The sequence below is a fragment of the Pithys albifrons genome, chromosome 24, assembly GCF_047495875.1.
Source record: "Pithys albifrons albifrons isolate INPA30051 chromosome 24, PitAlb_v1, whole genome shotgun sequence".
In the NCBI taxonomy this organism is placed as follows: Eukaryota; Metazoa; Chordata; class Aves; order Passeriformes; family Thamnophilidae; genus Pithys; species Pithys albifrons.
The window spans coordinates 4,414,860-4,432,544 of NC_092481.1; the positions used below are offsets into that span (position 1 = coordinate 4,414,860).

The window sequence follows — 17,685 nt, forward strand, 5'->3', positions numbered from 1 at the left end:
TTTTATTTCATTCCAGAATTCTGTCAGTTTTGGGATTCTCTCCCAGTCTGGGGTCCTGCACCCCAACTACCCCCATTTTGGGGAGACTCCCTCATTAGCAGCCCCCATTAAGGAGGCTGGGAGGGAGGGGTATATTGGGGGAAAGGGGGGCTGGATCCCCCATTCCCCCTCCCCCCCAAACCAATGTGGTTCAGACTCATTTCACAGAAATTTGGGGGCAATTTCATTGAAATCAGGAAAAACTGACACGGGGAGGGGAACCCCCAATATGGGGGAGGCCCCACTCCTATGACATCACTCAGTGGTGGTGGTGGGGCGGCGGGACCCCCGGCGGCTCCTCAGGAGTAGGCGGAGCTGTGGGGGAGAGAGAGGTCAGAGGGGTCCCCCAAATCCCAGGGTTTGACCCCAGAATACAGGGGTGTCACCCAAAGGTCCTGGAGTGGCACCCCACAGTTTCAGGAGTTGTGAAAATGGGGAGGGTAAAGCAGTAGAATTTTGGGGCACAACAGCAGGATTTGGGGTAAAACAGTGAGATTTTAGGGTTCCAGGGGTGATTTGGGGCATCTCCTCCACAGCAGCAGGAGGCTTTGGGTGCAGAGGGACACTGGGGGGGTTGCTGGGTGCAGTGGGGGGTTCCAGGGGTCTCACCTGGTCTCCGGGGGGCCCAGGGGGCAGCAGCCCTTGGGGCAGGTCATGCTCCAGGTTTCGGGCCCCGGGGTCAGCCCCCCAGGCCAGGAGCAGCCTCACAAGGGGCTCCTGGCTGGGGGTCCCGGGCAGTGCTGCTGCCATGTGCAGAGGGGTGTTCCCGTGGGCCTGGTGGGACATGAGAGGCTCAGGGCACCTCCAAATCATCCCCCAGCCCCCCAAGAAGTATCTCAGAGATCCCTGAGATCTGACACCCCCAGGGCCCTTTTGATCCAGCTGAACAACCCCCAGAACCCCTGCAAAGTCCCCTCCACCCACCAAGAGCTATGGAAAGGGCCCATTGCTGGGGTGGTTGCTATGGGGGGGCTGTTGCTGGGGTGGTTGCAGAGCTCCACAGACCCCTCCAATCACTCCCCCAGTCCCTGTCTAAACCCTGGAGGGACCCCAGAGCTCCCCATACACCTCCGATAGCCCTGCTTAGAGCACCTCAGAGCTCCTCCCAGCCCTCCAAACCCCTCAAACCTTCATATTGACAAGGCGTGGGGCAGCGCCAGGCTGGCGCAGCAGAAGGTGGGCCAGGACCAGGTTGCCCCCTCTCACGGCCATGTGCAGCGCAGTCAGGCTGCTCTTGGTGTCCTGGGAGGCAGACAGGGGTCATGGGGGAGTCCCACAGGGAGTCCCACCCAGCCCACAACTTCCCTCTGACCCCCTCAAAGGGGCTTCAAGAGATGTGGGAGCTCAGACCTACCCAGCCCATGGGGGACACAGGGCTACCCCTGGTGTTGGGAAGGGATCCCAGCCCACCCCAAAGGGACCCCAAGGGTTGCTGGTGGCCGTGAGCTCAGGTCTACCCAGCCCACGGGGACAGGTGGGACACAGCAGTCTGGGGGTGCACCCAGGGGGTCTGAGGGACACCTGGGGATGTCCATACCTGGCTGCTGCTGTCTGCCCCCATCTGCAGCAGCAGTTCCACGCAGCGGAGCCGATCCTGGGGGGTGGGAGTGGGAGACCCTCCCCCAGAGCCCCCTGCGGGGGTTGTCCCCCCATGCAGTGTGGCATTGTGGGCTAGGACAGCGCAGTGCAGGGGGGTCTGGCCTGGAGAGGAGGGAACAGATGGAGTCAGGATGGGCACCCCCACCGAACAGGGGGTTTGAGTTAAAACCTTGGCAAAATGCCAAATATAAACCAAAGCAATAAAGCTTTTTTTTCTTGCTCTCATTGAGAAAAGGGAGGAAAAAACCTGGAAAACTTTATCTTTAAACAAACAAACCTTTTACTTTTTTACTCAACTGAAAACTGAACTTTTCTGAATACAAATCTTACTATTCTGGCTACAAAGTACTTTAAAAGAACTCAATCTCTTAAGGAACAGACTAAAGCAGACAGAAAACTAACAATAAACATTTTATTTCTTCAGATGACTATAACATGGCAGTGAGGCAGCAGTGAGGCTTAATCTCAGCAGAGCAGCAGCAGCACATCTTTCTAGGGCTGCAGAGATGAGCAAAAGAGACAGAAGCTTCTCTTTTTTCTTTTTTTATATTTCAGATGTTGAGTAAAAAAGTAAAAGAATTGTTTGTTATATCTAATTTTTAAAAGTGTGTGTTACATTCTAGTTTTAATTTTTTCTAGGTAAATACATAACCCAGTTTCTGTTTCAAGTTTAAGTTTTCCAGCTTTTTTTCTCCCTTTTCTCAGTGAGAGAAATCAAAAATAGCTTTATTGCTTTGGTTTATACTTGGCATTTTGCCAAGGTTTTTTTAAGTCAAAACACAGTGGACCCCTGGAATTGGGAGCCCTGCCAGAGACCCCCAAAGTACAGATACACATGCCCAGACCCTCCCCAACAACTGGGACCCCCAAACGGGCATGCCTCCATCAGGAACCCCCCATAAGAAGTACTAAAAAACCAGAGATTCCCAAAGACCCTCTCAAACCAGGGACCCCCAACCTCCCATAGCGAGGACCCCTCAAGTGGGACCTTCCCAAGACACCCTGAAATTGGTGACTCCTCCGATGCCCCAAATCTGGGGCCCCTCAGCCCTTTTCAAGTGGGGACCCCTCATCTGAATCCCCCAATCTCCCAGAAACAAGGACTCCCCAAGAATCCCCCACAACCCAAATGCAGGGGCCCACCCTGAGCCCCCCAGATTTACTGACCCTCAAAGTTTCTGGCCTCCACATTGACAGGGACTCCAGAGGACATCATGGCCTGGAAAGGCAGAGGGAGAGATTTGGGGTCACTTGAGATGCTTCTGGGGCAGTTTTGGGGTCTCTCAGACACCTGGGACCATTTTGGGAGGGTTTTGAGCTCCCCAATGAGGAGGTATTGAATGCCTCCCAGGGCAAGTTTTGGGTGCCCCCAGGTCCCCTTTGGGAGGATTCTGGGGTCCCCTCTGGTTGCCCAAGTCCTGCAGGGATTGGGTTTACACCTGGAGGATTTGGGGGAGCACAAAGGGGCTTGGGGTTGCACCTGCAGGATTTGGGGTCTCACATGTAGGATTTGGGGGTTGGGGTCTCACCTGGAGGATTTTGGGGTGCTCAGGGAGGGGTTTGGGGTCTCACCTGTAGAATTTGGGGGTTGGGGTATCACCTGGAGGATTTTGGGGTGCTCAGGGAGAATTTTGGGGTCTCGCCTCTAGGATTTGGAGGTTGGGGTCTCATCTGGAGGATCTTGGGGTGCTCAAGGAGGGGTTTGGGGTCTCATCTGTAGAATCTGGGGATTGGGGTCTCACCTGGAAGATTTTGGGGTGCCCATAGGCTGCAGCCAGGTGCAGGGCCGTGCGGCCCCCATGGTCAGCAGCGTTGGGATCGGCCCCCAGGACCAGCAGGTCCCGCACGATTCCTGAGGCTGCGGCTGTGGCTGCCACCAGCAGCGGGGTCTGAGGGGGCAGAAGGAGGGGTCATGGGGATCTGAGGGAGTCTGGGAGGGTTTCAGGGGGTCTAGACAGGGAAGAGGAGTCTGGAGGTTCTCATGGGGAAAAAGGAGAGTCAGTGGGCTCTGGGGGAATTAGGGGTGGTTGGAGGCACCAGGCACCCCTGACCCCCAAATAATTTCCCTGGTGCCCTGTTACTGTTCTGCTCCCCCTTATCACCCCCTCATCAATTATCTGTTATTAATTGTCCCTTCAATAGCCCTTTAGTGGCGTCTAATTAATTCCATTATTAGTTATCCCTTTATCCCCCCATCACTCACCCCCATTATTAGGCTGTGACAGAACGCTGTGATTAATTGCCCCAGAATCAACAACCCTCCCCATCATTAATTACCCCCATAAACCTCTGATCACCCCCTTATTGCCCTTTTACCCCCCATCACGCCCTTACTGCCCCACCAGGCCCCACTCACTGCCCCCATAACCCTTTCTTTACTCACTGTGCTGCCCCCTCACCTTTCCCAGGTGCTCCCGCACCTCGAGACCCCCCAGGTCCCGCAGAGCTTCGGCCGTAGCCCGGGCGGGCGCCCGCAGCCCCCCGGCACAGAGCACGTGCAGCAGCCTGGGGGTGGAGGGGGATTTAGAGGGGACCCCCTTGCCCCCCAGAACCCAGACACCCTTCCCAGAGCCCCAAAACTGCCTTTGGGGGCTTCCCAGCACCCCTCTTGACCCACTGGCTCCACCATTGACCCTTCCCATTGCTCACCTACCGATGTCCCTCCTATTTACCCCCATTCACCCCTCCCCATTGACCCCACATTCACTCCATTTTCCCCCCCAAGGGCCCCATTGACCCCCACAATGGCTTCCCCATTCTTCCCCCCACTTGCCCCCTCAGTGACTCCCCCATTTGCCCCCCCACTGCCCTCCCCCCTCTGCCTGAAATAACCTCCATGAATCTCCCCATTGCCCCCCACTGACTCCTCCACACCCCCTGTGACCCCCTGTACCCTCTCATGGCCTCCCCCTTACGTGTCCCCCTCCTCGTCCTGCCGCAGCAGCTCCCGGGGGTCTCGGCCCCCCAGCGCGGCACGGGCGGCCGCCAGTTCCTGGGGGTCAGGCTCAGGCTCTGGGGTCTCTCTCCACACCAGGGGACCCCCAAATTCTGCCCCCAGCACAGGTTGGTGTGGCCAGGCAGTGCTGGGGAGAGCAGCGACCTTGGGGAAGGGAGCAGGGATCAAAGTGAGGGGTCCTGGTCCCAGTTACCCCTCAGGGCTCCAGATGCCCCCCCAAATCCTGCCCCAGTGATCTTCCCTTCCCCCCCCCCACATATCCCTCCTTTTGCCACCCCCATTGCCACACCATTGCCCCCATTTTCCCCATCTCCCCCCATTGTTCCCCATTTTCCCCATTCGCCCTCATTTTGCCCCATTGCCACCCTTTGCCACCCATTCCCCCAACTGCACTCAATTCTCTCCACATTGCCCCCCATTTCCCCCCATTGCCCCCCATTTAACCCACAGTTGTGCCTCCCATTGGTCCCTCTGACATGCCCCTCACCTGAAACCCCCCCAGACCGTGGGTCCCTCCCCCATGAGTCCCCCCTGCGCCGCTGTGGGGGGACACAGAGGGGACCCCACAAGGGGTGGGGGACGCTGAAGGGGCCCTGGGCCAGGGGGCACCTGTGGGAAGATCAGGTGTGAGGCGAGGGGACATGGTGGGAGTTGATTGAAATGGACTAGGGGGAACATAGGGGGGAATTGGGAAGGTTTGGGGAGGGAGTTTGGGAGGGCAATGCAGGGGACATGGGGAGGAGTTGGGAGGCACAGAGGGCTTTGGGGGACACTGGGGGGGTCAGAAGTCACTCACCATCCGCGGGGCTCGGGGGGGGCACAGCCAAAGCCTGTGGGGAGGAGGGGACATGAGGGGTTCAGCGAGGATAGTGGGGTGTCTGGGCGGTGTCACCTGGGGGGTCGGGGGCGTCACTCACCGGGGGTCTCGCCCCTTCCCCGCTCTGCTGCCGCCGCAGCTCCTTCAGCAGCTGCTTCACCGTCTGGGGGGGCGCGGAGCGGTGGTGGCCTGAGAGGGGGCAAAGGGGGAATTTGGAGGTCACTGGGGTGCCCAGGGGACCCTTAAAGCTCCTGGGACCTCCCCTGAACTCCTCAGACCCCTCCAAACCCCCAGGACCCTTCAGACCCCCGAGTGCCCCTCTCCAGACATCTGGGGGTACTCCCTGAATTCCTGGACTCCCAAACTCCCCGTGTTCCACTGAGCTCTTGGGCCACCCCTCCCCAAACTCCCTGGACCCCTTAAACCCCTAGGGCGCCCGCTAGGAGGCGGGAATCCCCGCCTTGGTGACGTCACGGGGATTCCCATGCGTCATTCCCGCCCCCGCTTGCCCCGCCCCCCCGGGATCCCCCCCACCCACGAGGGGAGAATCCGGCGGAGGGGACACGGGAATTCCGACCCCCATCCTTAAAAGGGCACTATGTATGTGCGTCCCCCCTTTCTCAGTCTCCTAAAGGGCCAGCATCCCCTTCCTCGGTCTCTTAAAGGGCCAGTGTCCGCTAAAAGCGAGTCTTAAAGGGCCAGTGACCCCATAAGCGAGTCTTAAAGGGCCCATGTTCTCCCTAAAAGTAGATCTTAAAGGGCCAGTGACCGCTAAAAGAGGGCCTTAAAGGGCCAGTGTCTCCTTCCAGCTGTCTTAAAGAACCAGCACCCCCTCCCAGAGGTCTTAAAGGGCCAGGGCTCTCTAAAAGTGGGTCTTAAAGGGCCCGCGCCTTACCCTGCTGCCGTCTTACCTCTCTGGGGCCGCATGCCGCGGGGTCCCGGGAGCAAATGGGGCCGGGGCGGGCTCGGGGACCGTTTTGGGGGGCGGGGGGGAGGCCCCGCCCCGGAGGGAAACGCCACCAGAACGCCACCGCTGTCACTGTTGCGATGGGTGACACGGAGGGGGGAGGGCGGAGCCTCGGGGGACCCGTGGGATGAATCGAGGAGGGGCCGGGGGCACCCCTGTGGGGGCGGGAGGGAAAAAGCGCTTTTGTCATTAGTCCCTGCTGTTAAACGACTCACAGGTGAAGCCCATCGGTAACCAACACAGTCCTCTGCCCCGGAGCCAACCACATGCTGGCCCTAAACCCAGCAGATGGATAAAGAACAAGTAGGAAAGAAAGTTAAAATTAGAGAGTCTGATCAAACTAGACATGGAAGGGAACTTAAAAATGCAAAGACGAGCAGGACAGTCGGAGGAGAACTAAAATCAGGGATAGCAAGCTACAGTAGCAGTGTATATATATAAACAAAATCTTAAAGCCCAGGGACTGAGGAAAAGAGACAGCAAACTAGATAAAAGTAGATAGAAAATCCAAATTTTTAAAGCTAAGGAACTAAGAGGGGAATTAATTTAAAAATATCGACAACAAATTAAGATAAAGGCAGACAGAAACTAAAAAACACAAAAAAACCCACCTTAAATCTGATACATGATAGGGAACCTTCAGAAATTTAGCTTGTGAAAGTGAAAATATAAATGTGCACCTGCTGATTTGCATGTGTGTCTTCGCAATCAGAAGGGAATCTCTGAACCAGCTCAGAAAATGGACGGATGTGAACAGTGTGTGCCTCTGCCTTCATATGCCTGCAAACACAGTTCTCTGAATTTGGTCGTTCTAAAGACAAAATTGAGTAGTACAGATGTCCAGATTTCTCATTATTGCAGTTTATTGTATGTGATCCTAATTCACTACTGGAAGAAAACTCTAGGAGTGAGTCCACGTTACCCTGAAAGCCCATAGGACACAGCACTGATGTTTGTGCCTCTAATTATCTAGATGGCCATTGTGGGTCAGACAAATACAGTAGAAAATAAAAATCAATTGTACACACAAAGTGCCCATTATTGATGAACAGGAATAAAAAGGCCATGATCTTCAGAGAATATTTCCATGATTGAGTGGTTAATGATTACTGTGATGTTTGACCCTAATGTAAGAAAACACAATATAGTCATTGAAACTTTGGGGGATGCTTTGCAGCGAACCTGCTTGTCAAGTTGCCATTTGATTTCAGTACCATTTTGAATGAGGTAATCCCAGAATGTTGTGTGCAGATCATTAAATGTTTGCCTTAACATTTAGCTTTTACAGACCAGGTGAATCTCCAGCCACAGTAGTTCAGTCTCACTGGATGCTCAGGGTTTTCAAACAAAGCTTCAGCATCTGTGCAGGAGCTGGTGGGGGGCTGTCTGTGGAGCACTTCAGCAGATTTACCCAGTTTTTTACCAATAACAGAAAAATGTTTTGAAGCATACTTTAAGTACTCCTTGGAAGAGACACAGGTTTAGAATCCTGCCTTAAGGACTTCACAGAAAAGGCTGGCTGTAAACTGCCAGTTTGCCAAAATGATTGAGTATTCCAGGCAAGCTCTCATTTAGCTATGAAATCGGACACGACCTATTGACTGATGCTCAGCAGCAAAATTAAAAGATAATGATTAGCTTTTTAGAGTGCTCAGCAGAGGAAGTTTACTCATCCTTTACAGGGCATTTGAATCAGGAATACATACTTTTGCAGAGCACTGGTGAGAATGACCTAAAAGGACTGAATCCTAGAATGTGAAGACAGGCGCTGTCTATGAAGAGACTTTGCAGGTGCCCAAGTACTGCCATTGTTTTGGTTTTATATCAGGAGCAAGGCTGTTGCAGAGCAGACTGTCTGCAGAGATTTACAGTGATAATGTTTGGGAGGATTTATCTTCTTTGCTTTTGCACAGGCAAGCCCCACATTTGCTGCTACTGAGATTCATCAACAAAAACTTAGTCTGAAAGTTTTCTTCATCCTGATTTTCTGAGGCTGAGACTGTTCTTAAAACTTGGAAGGTGCTGGAGAGGCAAACGGGAAGAAAATCTCCAAGGACTTAAAGCTGCAGAGTTTTCATTTCTAGCCTTTTTAAAAAATGAGAATCTTTCACCGTTCATTGTTAAATTGTGCTGAACAATAGATTGATTTTCTCCTCCCTCCAACTCCAGCAAATATAAATTCCATGTACAAGCTCATGCTCTGTCTCTTGCTCCTGGAGGAAAATGAACTGCCAATAATGTGAAACTTCCTCACATGGTTGGAAGATGGCAGGGGTTGTTTACTGGACGTCGCAGATGTTTAGTTTTACACACTTTTGTAAAGAAAGGTATGTTTTCTTTTTAATTTGACATTTATTTTTAGTTTGCTTCTCTTTAAAAATGTCTAACTTGCCTCTTTGTATACTGACTTGCAAGAGTATTTTCATGTTTAGAAGGCTACTTTTAATAAAGTTCCCTCTCTCTAATCATCAACACTGCAGCCATAAGACTTCAACTTCCTTTGGATTCCTTAACACTCCTGTTTTACAGGGTGACTATTAATCCCATTTGAACAGAAAATGCTGCAGTAAACCACCTTTATCCTAAAAAAATACTGAAAAAAATACTGTTCTCTTTTTTAGTACAACTGAAATCTATTGAATTGTACTGTACATACAATGAAAAGGTAAATCTGCAGGTGTGCTGCTTATCCCCAGACATAAAAGAACCCTGTTTTAGTGCATACAATAACCTAAACACTGAAAAGGAATTTAAAGTCTTGTCCATAATGTAGTGTTCTGTAGCAGAGAAAGAAAGAAACATAGGAAAGAAAGGTGAGATGTGTCACTAAACAAAGTTATTGTCAGCTTTCCTGTTCAGAAGACAATCATTTATTTAGGAAAATACTGGTAAAGAATTTTTGTGAAAATCATTTATTTTTCAAAGAATTGTGGCCAAAGACAGTGATGCTTGACACTCAGGCCCTCTATTCACTATTTCAAATGCAGATGTCATTGATCAGAGGGAACAAGACCAATTATGGTGATTCTAATTATATCTCATCAGCATCCACAAAGAAAGAGCAAATGTCTGAGCAAAATTATATGCTTAAATATATTTTAGTCAGATGCTTTATTCCCTCTTGGGTTTCTTTTCACCATCAGACATTACCATAACTTCAGCTGTGAGGTGGGGCTTGGAACATCCAAAAAAATAGGACCAGGAAGTATTCCTGTACCTTCATAAGTGTCCTAAGTATAAACATACTGCTCTCACATTGCTGTCATATGATGGTTCAGATGGATCATTGATGCTCTTATAATCCTGCTACAAGTCAGCTACCTTAGTTTCCACTGTCTGAGGGTGCTTAATACCTCACAGTGATGTGCTTATCGGGTTGTCTTTTAAATATAAAGCAGACACAGGCAGATGATGCAGTTCTACATCTTGTAGATGAGAGAAAATAATACCAAGATTATCAATGAGCAGTCAGTCAGGTTGCCATGGTTACAATGTAAGCTATGATAATTTTTCCCAGTGTTGCTTTTTTCACAATGCACTAAGGAAGGAATGCAGTTTTTACCACATTTTATACTTTTTTTCCTTTTAGTGTTAAGATGACAGAATAACCATGGGAGACTGGAATTTCCTCGGAGGCATTTTAGAGGAGGTCCACATTCATTCTACTATTATTGGAAAGATCTGGCTAACAATCCTCTTCATATTTCGAATGCTTGTCCTTGGAGTGGCAACAGAGGATGTTTGGAATGATGAACAATCAGAATTTATATGTAACACCGAGCAACCTGGTTGCAGAAATGTGTGCTATGATGAGGCCTTTCCCATCTCTCTCATAAGATACTGGGTCTTGCAAGTTATATTTGTGTCTTCCCCTTCCTTGGTGTACATGGGCCATGCCTTATACAGACTAAGAGCCTTGGAAAAAGAGAGGCAAAAAAAGAAAGCTCAGGTAAGGGTGGAACTCGAAAGCACTGAATTAGAAATGACTGAAAATCGTAAAAGGCTGGAGAGAGAACTAAGGCAGCTGGATCAAAGGAAGTTAAATAAAGCACCCCTGAGAGGCTCTTTGCTCTGCACTTATGTGATACATATTTTCACAAGGTCTGCAATGGAAGTTGGTTTTATGATTGGGCAGTATCTTCTTTATGGCTTTCATCTAGATCCCCTTTATAAATGCCAGAGAGATCCATGTCCAAACACAGTTGACTGCTTTGTATCTAGACCAACAGAAAAGACAGTTTTTATATTATTCATGCAATCAATAGCTACTGTATCATTGCTTTTAAATATCCTGGAAATTATCCACTTAGGATTCAGAAAAATTAAAATGGGACTCTGTGAACAGAATAAAAACAAGGATGACTCTGACAATTTCCATGTAAACACATCTAAGAAATACTCTGTGATACCACAGTCTTCTTTTGGAATATCCACCACCCCTCAGAAAACCTTTCCTTGTGCACTTAGCAGTTACACCTTTTTGATGGAAAAGCAGACTGACAATACTGTCTACCCAGTTCTAAATTCTCCTGCTGTATTTCAGTCTGTTCAAAATAACCGTACAGAGAGCAGCAGAAATTACACCCATTGCAATCAGGAAAATAAATTGCCAAAGAAGAGGCCAACTACAAATGCTTTAGACAATCAGACTCAAAATACCAGCACGAATAATAATGAAGGTTTTCTCAGTGAGCTTGGGACTGAAGCTCATGATGCACAAAAAGAGGCTGAAAAGGAACATTTCCTTGTTACTCAGAATGCAGATTTATCTTCAAATATGTGCTTGAGCAGCTTTGCTGACATGCCATCTCAACCTTCACTGCAACCAGACACAACTTTTTCTACTACCAATTTTAAACGACAGGACGGAACTGGTTCATCTTGGAACTGCTCAACAGTAGTTGAGAGTGCAAGAGCTCCAACAAATTCTCTTCCAAAGAACAGCAACAGAAGACAAAGCAGCTCCAGTGCAAACAAAGCCCAAACTCCTTTCAGTGCTGACATAAAAAATTCAAGCCAACCAGACACTCCTGAGTCTACAGGGGAGGTGAGCTCAGAATCTACCCAAAGCAGGAACTGGAGTAGTCCTAAGCTTTACTCTCTGTCCAGGCAACTGTCACTGTCAAGCAATGCCAGCAGCAGGCGTGCCCCCACTGATCTTCAAATATAGTGGGAGTTCATTATCCCCGTGCTGGGGTAATTACTGACCAGGGAGACATGAGCAAAACCTGTGTGTAAGAGTAGATAAATCATTCAACTTTAGCCAGCTTTTTCACATAGATAGAAAAGTTGTGTAACTGTTTGAATAGTAGCTAAGTAACTTTTAAACAGTCCCTTTACTTCCTTTGCAATGAAAATATGGCGTAGACCTCAGAGTATAAACTTCTACAGTCTTTCCAGCTGAAAAGGAAAACATACATTCTCTATGTCCGCATATTGGGAAAAACCTGGCATAAAATCACAGCTGATATCATTTAAACTGAACAAAAGTAGAAGAAAAAGAATTACAGTCTAACAATATCTTTTACAAAGACCTGTAAATGAAATTAGGCTAAAGGTGGCACTGGTGGACTCAGGAGAACTTACTGGTAAACATGTTTCCTAATCAGTCTGAGAATTCCAGCAGAGTTTTGACAGCAGAATGTCAAACATGTCCCAGGTGGTCAGAGCTGAGATGCATCAGTGCATACAGGTGGTTTTTATACCAGTGGATTTGACTTACTCTGCATGTACTAGAAAAATAATTTATGAGACACAGATCATGGTGTTGCTGCATAATTAAATTCTCAAGGAGCATTGTCGTTGTGCTTACCAGACAGCCCTGCTTCAGACTGGCTGAAAGCTGTACAATATTCAAAAAAAAAAAAGGAGACAGGAAACCTAAAAAGCTCTTTTGGCCCTGTTCATATAAGAATCCCACATTAAAGTACTATTAAAACTATTTACTGTAGATTTCTTTCAGCAGGTGTCCTTTTCACCTCTCACATTGTTCCATGTGTGTACATAAATACAGACCTATGTAATGCTGTTTACAGTGTAAAATTTAATATTGTGTAATATACTGGAATGCGATAAATGTGTAGTGTGATTTCGGCAAGTTAATACTTCTGCTGTGGCTTTAATTCTTGCATTTTTTGACACATAAGATTCTGTGGGTGATAACTGCTAATGCTTGTTCTGTATTTAATGTCTCTGTAATGAAAAGCTTAGTATTTAATGCACTCCACTCCTACTGCCTAAATCATAGTTAGCATTAGATGCTCACATATGGGATATGACATTTGCATTTCTGTTGTTCAAGATGGGTTACAAAAGAATTTGTTTTTCTGCTGCTGAGAAAAGAATTTTATTAACACTTTGTCTGGGTAAGGGTCAACCTCAGTGTCCTCAGTGCCCTCACTCCTCTCAGTGCCCCCAGTCCCCTCAGTGCCCCCAGTCCCCTCAGTGTTCTCAGAGTCCCCTCAATGCTGTCAGAGCCCTCAGTCCCCTCAGAGTGCCCTTGGTCCCCGGTCCCCTCAATCCTCTCAGTGCCCTCATTCCCCTCAGTCCTCTCAGTGCCCTCAGAGTGCCATCGATCCCTACAGTCCTCTCAGTGCCCTCGGTCCCCTCAGTGCGCTTGGTCCTCTCAGGGCCCTCAGGGTCCCCTCAGTCCCCTCATTCTCAGTCCCCTCAGCCCCCTCATTCCCCTCAGCCCCCTCAGTGCTCTCAGTCCCCCATTCCCCTCAGCCCCCTCAGTGCTCTCAGTCCCCCATTCCCCTCAGCCCCCTCAGTCCCCTCAGCACTCTCAGACCCCCCATTCCCCTCAGCCCCCTCAGCGCTGCGCGTGCGCGGGGGCGGCGCCGTCGCTGCGGTAACGGCGGGGACGCGCGACCGCTGTTAAGGCTCAGGGCGCATGCGCGGCGTGCGCAGCGCAGATGGCGCACTACAAGGTAGGAGGAGGTTGCGGTGTGGCCGCTCCGCTCCCCGCGGCGGGGCTGGACACCGGTACCGGCACCGCACCGTGTTCAGCCCCTCCGCGGGGCCGCCGAGCCGCCGGGGTCAGCCGCAGGCGGGGCACGCCGCCGCTCTGACCCGTGTGGGCGTCCTCCCTCAGGCCGTGGAATCCAAGCGGGAGCAGTTCCGCCACTACCTGGAGAAGTCGGGGATGCTGGATTTGCTCACCAAGGGTAAGTGTCATGCCCCACCGGCGGCCCCCGAGGGGCTCTGGGTGTCCCTGGGGGCTCTCTCGGGGCGCTCCTGGGGGGGCTCCTGGTACCTCGGGCTCGCCCCGGCCCGCACAGCTGCCCCTCATCCCTCATCTGGAGAGGGGGAGGCGGCAAAACTCTTTTGGAAACTCTCCTGGCGTGGCCTGAAAATGGAGTCGGGGAGGGTGGAGGGCCCCTGGATGGCGTTAATTCCTCGTGCGGGGTCGGGTGTTGGAGGTGCGTGCGGGACACGAGGCGGTTCCTTTCCCCCTGGGGAGTGTCGGAGACCACTCTCACTCTCTGCTTATTGTGGGCTCTTACTCCACCAGAGTTCTAGAAAGGAAGTGAATGCTCGAGGAGAAATAATAGCAAATGTTATCTTAAGAACCCCTTAATTGTTTAAGGCCCTTTCTTGAGTAGAGCACTTAGTGCCTTTTCTGAAATGAATGGAATTTAAGTTTTGGGAGAGTGAGTGTATGAAAACGAGGGAAATGGTGGTGCTGAAGTTGACACAGGTGACTTGAAATCCTTCTGAAGTCTTTTTGAGAACCTTCCAATGGCAAAAAAAAAAATCTGTTAGTATTTCTGACTGAAAATATGCTGTTTTAAAGAGGGAGCTGCATATCTAGGCTGTGAAGCAAATAAGTGCTGCACTACAAGCCTGGGGTGTGAGTACTGTTTGATTTTTCTAATGAAAGACCGTCCAGTGGAATGGCAAAAGAAGCCTTCCAGGCACTGAAGTATCCCAGTTTTGGTTTTAACTTGAGAAATGCTTGGCTTTGGCTAATCAGGTTGAGCAGCTGCACCTGATACATTGCTAAGCAGTTTGAGCTGTGCAGTTTGAGCAGCTGCACCTGAGACATTGCCCCTGTAGGGGAGTGGTTATGTTGGGAACTTTCTGAGTCTTCCTGTGACTGAGTTCTCAATGGATTTCAGCTGTCAGGGCACTGCTGCTTTTGCCTGACTTTTGTGGCCCGGTCTATAAGGATTCTCAGTGTCACCTACTCTGACAGCAGCCATTTAGTTTTGTAACTAGATGTTCAGTGAAGCTTTGCTTTTATGCTGAAAGTTACAGAGCAGCTGATGTCCTGTGGCTCAAAGATGTAGCTTAGGTGGGAGTAATGATACACAAAGGGAGAGTCTCAGAGTAGTTAGAATTTCAGCCTTGCTGACAAAAGCTAATACTCGGGTTGTATGTGGAATGTGTAAAAATGGTCCAGGCCATTTTGTGTTCCATGCTAGAAATAGGCAAAGACTGGAGTTAGGGAACAAAAAAATTCTATTTAGCTGTTTAGGTGGAATGCTCTATCCCCTCCTGTACAGCACACCTGTTTTTTATGCCAAAGTATGCAGGTGAAAATCTTATATGCAAAAATGTGTTATAAATGTGGCATGCAACTTGTTTGCTTTCTGACAGTTGGTATGTGTTTTAAAAACCTAAGAGCTGCACGAACTTCTTGCATTGTTGAATATTTTCTATTTGCAGTGTTGGTAGCCTTATATGAAGAGCCAGAGAAACCAAATAATGCACTGGAGTATCCTTTTGCTCTGCTGTGCCTTGTTTGTAAACTCCTTCTGTGAAACACAAGCATTGCAGGTGAACTGGAGAGGCTCATTTAGAAGCCTTGCATTGAGAACATGGCTTGTATCAACACTTTTTAGCTAATTATTGCTTTCTTTCAAGCTGAGAGGGTCTGACAGGATGCAGGAAACTGGGCTGGCAGTGCCAGCAATTACAAAGCTGCTTCAGGCCATTACTTGAGTACCTGCAGTGTCTGTGGCTTCTGAAGTTACTTCTTCACATTTCCCCTTTTTGTTTGTTTGGAATTTGTACTGGTGTTTTTGTTTGTGCTTTTTATTTGGGTTTTTATTGTGTGTTTGTTTTGTTTCTTTTAAGGAATATAGCTATGAATTTGAAAAGCTCTTCTGTAACTTCATTCTGTAGGATGGAAAGCACTGTAGTGGTCTCAGTGGTTTGCTGTAATTTTAGTCCTGTGTGCTGCAGTGTTAACTTCAACATAAGTGTCAAAACTAAAATGTGGTTATACTGTATAACTGAAGAAATACTTAACTTCTAAATGTGAGCTTTCTGAAGAATCATCTGGGAGCTTTAGCTCCTGAGAATCCAGAATTAGATGCACTTCGCATGGAAGTGGCAGAGATGAAAGAGAAATACGAAGCTGTGCTGGAAGAAAATAAGAACCTGAAAAACAAGGTAAAAATCTACTTGGTGTCACTCTGTAGTTCCATATTATGCAACAGGAAAAATACTTCAATACTTAAAATACAGCTGATTTTCTTCCACTAGAGTAACTGAGAAAAGTTGCATTGTTTGTCCTCATGGCTGAGAAATGTTGGTAGAATTCATTGTAGTAAAGATTTTTATTTTTTTATGGGACAGTTCATGTAGAATATAGCATATAATAGTGCCAAAATAGAGATTTTATTTATTTAGGGAAAGTCTTATCAAGTCTAATATGCCCTCATTTGATCCTGTCTCTATTGTTTAAGCTGTCTGATATTATGTAGCTCATAATTCCATGAGGGTATTGAAAAACAACCAAGGTAATGTATCCATTATAAAGGCTTTCAAAAGACAAACTGAAGGAGGAATATTCAATATTACTTTGTGTCACTTGACACAGAGTTACACATGGCAGGATGTTACAGGCATTTAGACCCACAGGGAACAATAATTTGTGCTTTTTACCTAAACCAACCCTGATATTTCTCTGTCTGCAAAGGCAGGGGCTACAGGCTGTCTGAAAGAGCTTAATACCTGCAGTAGCTTAAGTGGGTTCACCTGCATTTGTTGGAGGATGGTGGCTGTTATGTGTGAATATAACAGAGTTTTTTACTAGGAGACAACTTTGTTTCATTTTAACCCAGCTGGGAATTTGCAAAGGGGAGGAATATTAACTGAGTAAACCAAACCAGAATATCTCAGAGAGATGGTTGTAATTCTTGAACTGTTTTTGAAGCTTGAGCTTATCTTTAATGTCACTGAGGTCAAGTGAACACCATGTCCTTCCTTGGAAGTAACTTTACAAGTAAAGGTCATATTTAAGTGCACAGTGCTCTCCAGAAAGCACAATGGAAGCTCAAATGATTACAGGAAATGTTACTTTGGACACTGTTGTGATGAGAATGACTTTCATTTAATCATATTTCAGTGGAGCTTATGGGTCACTGACCATTATAAGCTGCTATTTAAAAGTACTTAATGAGGCCTAGAACAAGAAACAGAATAAAACTAAGGACAAGACCTGTGTGCTTCCAAATGTATTTAAAAAGCCCCCTTGCTATGGCTGTGTGGTTATACAGTGTGACAAATGGGTGTTTTGAGAGAAGGGTTACTTTGTTGTCTGACTTGCATAAAGATGAGCGAGTTAAAGTGCACAAAGTAAATGGAACAAGTCCAGACCACACATTTTTCTACATTTTTTAATATAGGGTGTTATATGAAATGTTGCTAACTAAATTCCTTTCTTTAAATCCACAGCTGGCTCAGTATGAACCACCTCAAGATGAGAAGCATGGTGAAAAACTGTAGTTTTTCCTTTAATGCCTTGACTAAATAAAGGGCTTCCTGAGAACTGTGGTCTTTTTTTTGTGTGTATGTGAACTCTGCATTGTCTATTTTGTTACCTCATCATCTTACAGAAAGAAAATGTAGTATCATGAGCATGCAGATGCAACAGCAACTGATGAGTTCAGCATACTGGCCAACTTTCTTGCTTTCTGTGTTTAAGAAAAGATCATAGTTATGATTAACTTATAGATAACTGTGCCTGCCAGTTCTGTGTAATGTTCACATCATGGTCAATGGTCCTGTTTGAACTGCTGGTCTCTTGGTTTTCTTTTTACTGAAGGGGGTGATATGAAACAGATGTAGGCAGTAAACTAAAGCAGGACCTTCAAATTACGTTCTCTGTTGTTACTCAGGTCTGTGGTGAGGCTTCTACTGAAGCTGACAAGGAAACTGTCAGGCACAAAACCAGCTGGTTAAGTGATGGTCATGGCACGATGCTGAAGATGCTGCTGAACTTACACTTCAGTGTGCATGAGGTGTACCTGTTTCCATGCAGTTTGTGTCTCTGATCCTGCCTGAGAAACTGGGCTG

General features: G+C 48.1%; 3 protein-coding genes across 3 annotated transcripts; 2 read left to right on the forward strand and 1 right to left on the reverse strand.

Moving 5' to 3' along the window:
• Positions 1–164: 164 nt before the first annotated feature.
• LOC139682352 (NF-kappa-B inhibitor delta-like) lies at positions 165–6,460 on the reverse strand. Its single transcript, XM_071576634.1, has 12 exons — positions 6,323–6,460; positions 5,512–5,600; positions 5,391–5,424; positions 5,082–5,203; positions 4,554–4,738; positions 4,038–4,143; positions 3,381–3,527; positions 2,806–2,857; positions 1,577–1,740; positions 1,168–1,281; positions 649–813; positions 165–354 (listed from the first exon to the last, which is right to left on the reverse strand). Exons 1-12 carry the CDS (start codon positions 6,336–6,338, stop codon positions 295–297), a joined length of 1,254 nt encoding a protein of 417 aa, XP_071432735.1. The 5' UTR covers positions 6,339–6,460; the 3' UTR covers positions 165–294.
• Positions 6,461–9,988: 3,528 nt separating this feature from the next.
• Positions 9,989–13,258, forward strand: GJA9 (gap junction protein alpha 9). Its single transcript, XM_071576465.1, is given in 3 exon segments — positions 9,989–10,603; positions 10,606–10,648; positions 13,185–13,258. Coding segments are annotated over 3 exon segments (732 nt in total).
• MYCBP (MYC binding protein) lies at positions 13,224–17,158 on the forward strand. Its single transcript, XM_071576590.1, has 5 exons — positions 13,224–13,307; positions 13,472–13,544; positions 15,049–15,097; positions 15,648–15,777; positions 17,065–17,158. The coding sequence occupies exons 1-5, from the start codon at positions 13,293–13,295 to the stop codon at positions 17,113–17,115; spliced, it is 318 nt and encodes a 105-aa protein (XP_071432691.1). The 5' UTR covers positions 13,224–13,292; the 3' UTR covers positions 17,116–17,158.
• The last annotated feature ends 527 nt before the right edge of the window (positions 17,159–17,685 follow it).

Coding starts and splice junctions, on each gene's coding strand:
- LOC139682352 (XM_071576634.1), bottom strand. Junction 2,858..3,380: donor GGCACCCCAAAATCTTCCAG/GTGAGACCCCAA, acceptor CTGCCTTTCCAG/GCCATGATGTCCTCTGGAGT. Junction 355..648: donor CTGGGCCCCCCGGAGACCAG/GTGAGACCCCTG, acceptor TCTCCCCCACAG/CTCCGCCTACTCCTGAGGAG.
- MYCBP (XM_071576590.1), top strand. Junction 13,545..15,048: donor GCTGGATTTGCTCACCAAGG/GTAAGTGTCATG, acceptor TTCTATTTGCAG/TGTTGGTAGCCTTATATGAA. Junction 15,778..17,064: donor ATAAGAACCTGAAAAACAAG/GTAAAAATCTAC, acceptor TTAAATCCACAG/CTGGCTCAGTATGAACCACC.